The 9987-nt window shown below is 39.1% G+C and overlaps 1 protein-coding gene across 1 annotated transcript; it reads left to right on the top strand.

Moving 5' to 3' along the window:
* The first annotated feature begins 3334 nt into the window (after positions 1-3334).
* btg4 (B-cell translocation gene 4) lies at positions 3335-8441 on the top strand. The gene is made up of 4 exons (XM_030069826.1): positions 3335-4010; positions 5542-5679; positions 7252-7525; positions 7947-8441. The coding sequence occupies exons 1-4, from the start codon at positions 3838-3840 to the stop codon at positions 8145-8147; spliced, it is 786 nt and encodes a 261-aa protein (XP_029925686.1). The 5' UTR covers positions 3335-3837; the 3' UTR covers positions 8148-8441.
* The last annotated feature ends 1546 nt before the right edge of the window (positions 8442-9987 follow it).

The raw sequence follows: 9987 nt of genomic DNA, 5'->3' as shown, positions 1-9987 counted from the left end.
TTCTGTGGAAATGATCTTTTTTCTGTTTTATGAAGATGCAAGTGAGTGTTTCTAGATTTAAATAGTGGTTCTGTTGGGACACCATTTCTTTATTTGTTTATTCATGTAATGTTTCTTTGACACTGATAGATACATATATGTTGAACATTTCACAAGTATTGTGATGCCTTGTATCACAATGTGATCTGCCCAACTGGGCAACAGTTAAGCCCCGCCCCGCAAGTGTGAAGGAATGTAAGCAGAGACGTGATTTCAAGGGCAACAGTTTATTACAGTTTATTTTTGTTGCACGGTTTTACACCATCCCTCGAGGTTTGAATATAATAACGATAACTATTAATATTGTTAGTATTATTACTGGTAGTAGTATACTTGTGATTATTATCTTCACCAGACAGCAGCCCAGATGGGATCGCGTGTTTGGTCGCGTGTGTATTTTTTATTTCGTTTTAAATGTATGCTTTCAGTTTTTATTGTTTCAAAATGTTTAGTTTGAATTTTTTCTTTTATTTATTTATTTATTTATTTATTTATTTATTTATTTATTTATTTATTTTAATATGGATAGTGTTTGTCAGAAAAGATCTTCCAATCCAAAGCCAGCTGGCAGGCAGCTGACCCCCAGTCATGTCCATGTCCCGGTCAGCACCAGCGCCTCCTCATGCTGGCTCTGTGAGCACATTTGACTAAACTGACAAACACTCAAACTAAAGATATTGTCTGTAGATTTTTTTTTTTTTTTTTTAGTTTAGTTTGTTTTGTAAGAACACAATATTGTCCCAGTTTTCATTCTAAAGTCTACCTTCTATTTTTATTTCAGTTTACTAATATGTTTTTATCACACAACTATCATAACCACAGTGGCTGTGTGGATCCTGTCCCCAGGATCCACACAGCCACTGTGAAAATGACAGGCTGTTACAGGCCTAGATGTTTTAGATACATTATCTCAGTAACTGTAACTGTAATCAGTTACAGTTACTGAGATAATGTAATTAAATGACAGTTACTAATCAAAGTGTTGGTGATTACAGAGAGGTCACATCTGAATATATTATTTTAAGTAAAATGCATCTATGTAGAATAGAACCTTCATTCTGTTGCTTTGCATCTTTTCTCCATGCAGCATGTCTTGTTTTGGCAGATTTCCAGACAACACGGCTCAGCAAAGCTGCTGGGACAAATCTGAGTGCAACAGCATCAAGGGTAGGAGTGTCTCTACGTCCAGGCAGACTCCATTCATCTGACACCATGCGCTCAAATTTGGAGCCTTGTTTCTGATTGGTTCTTTTCTTTGAATTTGCCCTTCCTCTCTTTCGTCTGCCAATCATATCGAAGCGTGTGGCTCTAAGCAGCCGGTCTGCCAGGCCTGAGACCAGCCAATCACGTCAAGGCTGTTTGCAGTTTGTGATCTAGAGACTTGTGATTTGTTTAAAAATCAAAACATTCTGATCTTAAATCAAGTTCTGTTTAAGAACTTTTGATAAAAGTCTTTGATGAAGTAATAAAAATAGTTACATTATTTATTACATTTTTAACAGAGTGATCAGTAATCGGTAACCTATTACATTTCCAAAGTAACCTTCCCAACACTGCCTGTGTGCATTGGCTGCTGCTCTCCTCCACACACCTCAGCACACTGACAAACAAACACAGCACAAACACCTGCAGAAAAAAATCTGTGACCTTCATTAGCTTCATTGCTATTTTCCTGTACTTTCAGGCAAGGCTGAAATGTGTTGACGTTCAGGCTGCTGGCACACAGCACTAACAGTGTCTTGTGCTCAGCAGCAGTGTCCTGTTCAGGCAGTTGCCAGTGGGGTAAAACGTTATTAAAATTCATACTGGAAGAAAAGTAAAGATACCATATTCAAAAACTACTCAAATAAAGGTGAAAGTCACTTGTTAGAACACTACTTAAGTGAAAGTCCTCAACTATCTGGTATTAAGTGTACTTAAATATTCAAAAGAGCAAAAGTTAATTGTGCTTCATTTAAAATTAAATAAATAAATAAACTTAATAAATAAACTATGTTTATCTATCTATCCATATATCTATCTGTCCATCTGTCTATCTATCTATCTATACACACACACACACACACACACACACATATATGTATATATATATATATATATATATATATATCATGCAACATTATCAAACAGAATGTTAGCTAGGCAGTATTTGAATGCTAACGTTTTTTGTGGTTGAACAGTAGCTAATGGGAAGCAATGAAATGACCACGTTTGTTAGATTCCCTATATTTGCACGACATGCAACCTGGAACACAGCAGTACCACATGAAACAGCATTTGATCTTCCCACTCTAAGTATGATGTCAGGGGAAGATGGCTGCCCTATGGTCTATTACACGTTTTGGGATGATTGCATTGTTTGATTGACAGCGGATCTTTGGGAAGTGCCCTGCAGAAACAACACATCAGTGAGCTCTGAATGTTCAAAAAAAAAAAAAAAAAAAAAAAAATCCTATCTTTGTGCCCTGCTGAAGCGGTGTGGAGATGTGGTGGTGTTTCAAGATAAATGAAAATCTGTTGAGCCAGTAGGTACAGGAACCAGCCAAGGCTGTGGGAAGGAGTGCTGTAGTTGCTGTAGCAGTCCCTGTTGGCAAAATGATGCGCTGTGAGGCCGTGGCCTGCAGCCTGCAGAGCCCCAAGGAAAGCGTCCTCGTCATGCTTGGCTATGCAAAAGCAGTAAAAGAAGAGAAAAAAAGAATGCATCATGACACTTACAGATTGAAACATGCCAGACCCGCCTGGCAATGTAATGCTCATTTTTGCCAAAGCACATGATCACTGGCAGTGGTGCACAGCACAGAAACTGTTTTGGCAGCATGAGTTGAAGAGAAGGTTTGATGAGGAGAATAAATACACTAGAAGCTAACCAAGAGAGGCCAATTATAGCGGCAGTAGCTGATCCATAGTATGTTATATTAGAACATGATATCATGTAGCCAGTGGAATTTTCACAAAAAGTGTTGAATACAATTGCAACAGATTTTTATTCTAACAACTGAAGAACATGTTGAAAATGTACATTTTTTTACACATACAACAGTAAGGGATATGTCAAGGGTATGGCATATGTCATGTTGCTAGTAATACAAAAGGCCAAGAAGCATGCCAGATCCCATGACGGAAAAAGCTGCCATTGCTCCCTAAGATTTCATTAATCTTCCACTACTGCACCCACAAATTCATCCTCCCAAGGCCAGGAGGAGGAGCCAGGGGGAGGAGGAGGAGCCAGGAGGAGGCCAGCCCCTTCACCCCTCCTCCTCCCACAGCTCATTAAGTCAAGCAGGTACAGCTGTGTGGCCCTCAGCATCTCCCTGTGCTTCATACACACCTCAGCTCAGTTCGTTCCTCTTTCATCAGCCTGCTCCAGGAGCTGCTGTTGTTTGTCTTTCATTATTATTTTATTTTATTTTTATTATTATTATTATCAGTATTATTATTTTTGGCCAGGAGTTGTTCATAAATCTGAAGTGAGGGCTCTCTGCACCCCAGGAGCAAATATGTTTGCTTGAGTTACCTTCATCAGCTTCCAGTTTGTTTTGGTGTTAGTTTTACTTGGCGGATAGTTTTTCTAGAACAATTTAGCCCAAGTGTAGCTGTAGGATTACCTTACAAGTGTGTTGTGTGTTTTAGCCTGGAGAGGTGCAAGAGTGTTTTTGTTTGTTTGTTTGTTTGTTTGTTTGTTTGTTTGTTTTTTGTTTTGCTTAGTTTTGCTTTGTTTTTGTTTTTTTTAAGAAAAAAAAAAGAGTACACAGATTCAGAGTGTCGATTTGAGCCTTGTAGTTTGTGTGTGTAGTAAATATGAAGGAAGAGATTGCTGCCGCTGTGTTCTTTCTGGCTCGGCTGGTGAAGAGATATGGCTGTGTGGATAACGACAGCAGGGACCGCTTCGCCGCCGCCCTCACCTCAGTTCTGTTTGAGAACTATAAGAACCACTGGGACCCCAACACCCCGAGCAAAGGGCAGGCCTACAGGTTGGTACTCTTTCCAGAAAAACCACTCTCCACTTGTCACACTTGTCCTCAACAGATTGATTAAAGGGTCATTCCATGGAAATTCAACAAGTGCCTCCCAACTGACCCCTGCAGAATCAGTTGAATTTTTTTCAGATTTTTGGACAAGGAATGAATCATAGCTAGAAGATGAGCCTGATTTGAAAATGTAGCTAAAAATGAGATCATATCCTACATGGTGATATGACCCTTGAAAGTTTTCCTAAAATGCACTTTTTTCAAGTTCTCTGTGAAATAATCAGAAAACATGACAAATCCAGGATGGCAATGCTTGTTTCGGTTACACTGTCACAGACATTAAACTGGTCCAGTTTTGCTGTTGGAACTTTAATTTTTCCAAAGATATTGATGCTCAAAGTTGCATACAGAAATTGTATTGGTGATTTTAGCCCAAAATCACTATTGTTTTATTGTTTTCTTCTGAATAAATGAGCAAAGGGCACCAAAAGTTAGAAAATCAATTCTTCTAGAAACCACCTATCCTAAAGATGTATATACTCATAATTGCTGTAGTTGAGTTTTGGTGTCAAATTACAAATGTGGAAGAAAAAAAAAGCAAACCAGGAAGCGACTTGAATAAATTTGTGCACCAAATTTCTTTGATGTAGAAGCTTTGCGCATTGCTGCAGTTGGAATTAGAAATATGGAATGATAAGTCCTCAGTTTAAGCTCATGAAAGTATTGAAGGACCATGTTGGTGATTTTGAATGTATAGTTCTCCCCGCATGATTTGTAAAATGATTTGTTGACATGTAAATTGTGGGCTAATTGTAGTAAATGGGCCAAAGATTTCATAACCTATCATCAAAATGTCAATCTTTGGTTGGACCAGCCACCTTATAATGTTCTGCTTCTGCAACTAACAAAATCATCAACATTCATAACCCACAGAAGTGATAACTGGCTATGGAAAGCAAAACATTTCCCTGGGGACTATTTACCCCAGCAGAGGGAGTGCTTTTTTTTTTCACTCCACCCCCATTTCAAAAAGTCATCAAAACACAACAGTGCTGGGGCACCCCGGTAGTTCACCGGATAAGAGCGCATACCATGTGTTATGGCTGAGTCCTGATCATAGCGTCCTGGGTTCAAAGCCAACCTCAGGCACTTTGCTGCATGTCACCCCCTCTTTGAAAGTTAATTTTCATATCATAGAGGAATGAATGGAAATTGAGGGCTGGATAAAAGGGAAGAAAATTCTAAAAGCAATTCTAAAAGACAGCAGAGGATCAGCAGAAATAAGAAGTTAATACATTTTGTAGATGTTACACCAAACATACAAAATCATTAGTATTTTTTGCCTTGATTAATGTTTTATATACTGCAGTATCAAAAAGGAAAGAGGACCGTTTCCTATTACCTTACCTTCAATTTCACATCCCTGTTTTCCCTTCAGTGTGATGTTTGGTGCCTTTACTGTACTTCAGATTGAGTTGTTTCCTTTAGTTACATTGTACCCAACGCTGTGTGGGTAATGCTGTGTGTGTTTCAGGTGTCTGCGTGTGAACCGAGTGCAGCTGAGGGACCCGGTGCTGCAGCAGGCCTGTGCTCAGAGTGAGGTGCGTTACGAGGACCTCGGCCTGCCCAGAGAGCTGACGCTGTGGGTCGACCCCGGAGAGGTGTCTTGCAGGTCAGACCGGCTCACACATAAGGCTGCTTCATGCCTGGCTAGCTACACCCTGATTGTTCATGTTGCATCCACTGTTTGTACCACAGCTGCATCATTTTGACATCACACCCCATGAATTTGCCATGAATTACTACAGTGATGTACTGGGGCCACTGTAGGGGGAAAAAAATACGTAGCCAGAGGAGGGGGGTAATATTATGAGGAAAAACTCAGAATTTGAGAGATTAAAGCCATACATTTGCGAGAAAAAACTCAAATTGTGGGATTATAAAGTCACAAATTTATATGAAAAAAACTCGGAAAAGTAGTTTTCTGTTACTTTTAAGCCAAGAACCCACATGGCTTGACTTTGTGAGGTTGGATCAGCCACACAGTGCAGACGCTGCAGCTCGCTGTGTCTCAGGCCTGCAGCTGATGACCTCATCAAATACTACTTTACATGGGAATTAGGAACAAGGAGATGCTGCTGATTTTAGCCCACAATCACAACATTGTTTTCTTCTGAATCGGCCAAAGTCATGGCAATGACTCTTCAAAGTCCAGATGCTGATGAGATGATTGTGGTTCTGGGCTCAAACCGCCAGGATTTCCTTCTAACTAAATCCCATAAATTTGCAACTTTGTAATCTCAGATGTTTAGAGGGTTTTTTCCTCATAAATTTACTACTTGAATCTCAGAAATTGAGTGTTTTTTTTTTTTTTTCTTGGAATATCCCCTCCCCCAGCTTTAGCTCTTTTGGATGACATTTAGAAACTATAACATGTCATTTCTAATCATTTACTGTCAAAACAAACAAACAAACATACAAAAAACTTCCCTCAGCTTTAGGGCCCTCACCACAGCAACAACATAACCACAGCTGTCACAGTGTAAGAACCACTAGTAGTCAGTGTAACAGTTGGGTGGGAAAAACATGATTCTCACAACAACTTTGATGTATATCTGGTGAGTGGGGGAGGTTATATTTTATTTAAAGGGCTATTTATAATGTCAACAAGACAAAAAGTATCTTACTCCTAAACTTGGGTAACAGTTTTTATCAATCATTTTCTGGATATTTAAATTACTGTGGTCCAATTGACCCCAACTGTTAAAAAAATCTTAGTAAATTAGAAAGGAACGGGAGGACTAGACAACCTTATTGATTGCTCAGTTTCATTTTATGTAGCCTGGCTTCCTCTTACTTTGTTTTTCACTTCATGAAATAGAGTCCAGGGTGTTTAGCTCAAGCTGAACTAAACTTTGTAAAATGGGCAGCAGCAAACAAGTGCTTACAGAAGAATGTAGCAGGAGGTGGGATCAACCTTCTATCATCAGGTGAACTGTGATGTAGGCTGGCTCAAAACTTTGTGGCCAGAGTATAAATTTAGAACAGGGTTCAAACTTGAATGGACCCACCTGTGGATATTAATACACAACTTCCAGCCAATCAGAAACAGGTATTCACCTAAACCAAGGTATAATGGCAGCTATCAAAGAATTCATTTAATATTAATATTACAAAATATGATTGCTTGGCAGCTTTTTGTCTTGTTTTTGTAAAGTTGTTGCTGTGATCCGTTCCCCTCCAGGTATGGTGAACACAGCACTCCATTCTGCATCTCTTTGGTGGACAGCTGTCACCGTGGAGACGGCGAGTTTTCCCGGCGAATCCAACATGCCGTGGAGCGGGCCGGGCTTGACATCCAATCAGGGGCCTCTTCGGATGAGGAGGAGAGTGAGGACAACAGCACGAGCAGCAGCAACAACAGCAGCCTATCAGCTCCCTGCCCCGCCCCAACACCTCCAACCCACCCGGAGCCCAAAACCATCCCAACCGTCAGCAATCCAAACAGTGTCTACCAGGTAGAGGGACACATCGCTCCACACTGAAATGATTTCTTCATTTAAAGTTCTAAACATCCCACAACTACGATGGCACATTAGTGCTATTGTAGGCAGAAAAGAAATTACAGAGCTGGGAGGGGTTTATTCTCTTCTGAGAATCTCTTGAGATTAAACACATTTATGAGAAAAAAATTTGGATATTCTCTGAAATTTAACTGGTAAATTTAAGCAAAAAAACTCAAATTTAAGAGAGACAAACCTTTTTTTCCTCATACATTTGTGAGTTCTCATCTCATAAATTTACAATTTTCATCTCACAATATTACAGTCTCACAATATTATCATCAGCATCCAGACTTTAAGGAGACATTGCCTAAACTTGAACTGCTCCTTTAAAGTATTTTTATCTCCTGTCCTACCATGTGCTCCTGCTCTTCAGTTCAGTGAGTTTGCTCCAGGCGCCCCTCAGACCTGGGTAACGTACCCGAAGAGGAAACCTTTCTCTGGGGATGCGTTTCCACCTCACGCTCTGCTGCCTGGAGGTCAGAGTCAGAAGTGCTTCAAGCCGTACCGGCCCACCTTCACGTTCACCGGGCCCCGCGTCGACAAGTACCACTGGGTCAGCAAATCCCGCTCCTAGACCAGTCAGGTTACTTTTCACAATGATGAACCCGTTTTGCATGAGAAAAGAAATATGACCGCCCCTTGCTTGCTAAAAATGAATTTTTCAGTACAGTTTTTAAAGGATAAAAAGTTTAATGTTTATATTTGTGAAATGGTTTAAAGTAGTGATGATTTAATGTTTCATGCTGTTTAAGCATGTTTTTAAACTTTCAAAAACTAAATATTTTAAATAAAACCTCCCTTCTAAGTGTTTTTGTTTTAAACTGAATTCAAGTGTAGCTGTGAATAAAGTAACATTGAATTGTCACTGTGGGAAAAAAGTGTCATTTTGTCTCTTTATTTCCATGCCAGCTGCACTGATCTTTGATCTTTACTGTCACTCCAGTCTGTCTTTTTACTTTTGTTTTCATTTCTGGTTCCAGAACAGAAACATTGTTAACATCAGGACACTTTTTATATAGGCTACTGTTAATATCTTTACAAACAGTTAAATAAAAAAAAATAATAATAATAATAATAATAAAAAATAAAGTTTCAATGTCCCATTATCTCTGTAGGCATGTTCCTGTCTGTGGTGCACTACTGCAAAAATGACTAATAGTCTTTATACAGCATTTGTCAAAAATACAAAGTGCTCCCACAATCAAGGGAAATGAGAATTATGAGGAAATATTTAGAGCTCCAGCCACAAGCCAAAAAAAAAAAAAACAAAACAAAACAACTTGATGTATGATCTTTCCAAAAACAGTCTAACAGAGAGGAAGAGGGGATGAAAAAAAAAAAAAAACTTTCAGGAGGAGATATAAAATAATGATCAGATTTAGTTAGGGGGTGTTGCAATAGTAATAATATCCTCTCAGTGAGAAATCTATGACGATAGTAAAAAACTTTCCAGGAACTCATTTTTCACTTATAGGCAGACAGAGCCCGAGTTATTGTTTTGTTTTGTTTTGTTAGTTTTCAGAGTGGGCTTTCTAGTTTCAGTTTAATTTTATTTAAAGATGTTTAGTTCCAGTTCAGTTTTAGAGTTTTAGTTTAAGGATTAGTTTTTATTATTCTTATTATTATTATTTCTATAATATGAGGGGTGTTTGTCAGAGTCTAGATTTACAAAGTTCAGAGGAGGTATTACAATACAAACATGATATGTAGACATCCTGTTCTCAACAAACATCAGCACCAATGCCTCCTCATGCTGTGCTGATAAACCTGGCCAAATCAACAAAGACCACAACTAAAGGCTTGTTGTGTAGATTTTTAGTTTAGTATTGTTTCAGTTTTTTTTTTTTTTTTTTTTTTTTGTTTGTTTGTTTTTGCTGCCAAATACTAATTTTTATTTTTATTTCAATTAACTAACAGTTTCGATTAACTGTTTTTTCACACTTAGTTTTAGTTTTTAGTATAGTTTTAGTTAACTGTAATAAGCTCAGATGAGACACATCCATAACAAAATGACAAGCTCACACACTGTGATGTGAACTTTCTCTCCCAGGCCCAGAGACCAAATGACAGAACTGGGCAGCAGGCCTGCTGGGCCGGCTGGGTGGCTGTGTGTGGTGGTGGTTGTACTGGTAGTGTTGTTAGTGATTGCTGAGGTGGAACAATCAGCTAACAACACTGCCTGCACAGCAACCCCGATCACCATCACTGAGCCCAGCTACCTGCAACACAGCAGCACAGTACAACATTAGCTCCATGGACAGTTTCTTCAGCACGACTGAAATCATTTTGACCAGAGACTCCAGCCTAGCTGTTGACATGGAGACTAAATAAACTGATCTGATAACGTGTGTTTACATGCACCAAAGCATTTAAAGACCGTAGAACTTGATTTGCACAAAGTGGTTCCACCTACT

Source organism: Myripristis murdjan, chromosome 14, assembly GCF_902150065.1.
Source record: "Myripristis murdjan chromosome 14, fMyrMur1.1, whole genome shotgun sequence".
In the NCBI taxonomy this organism is placed as follows: domain Eukaryota; kingdom Metazoa; phylum Chordata; class Actinopteri; order Holocentriformes; family Holocentridae; genus Myripristis; species Myripristis murdjan.
This window is presented reverse-complemented; position numbering and strand designations above follow the sequence as displayed.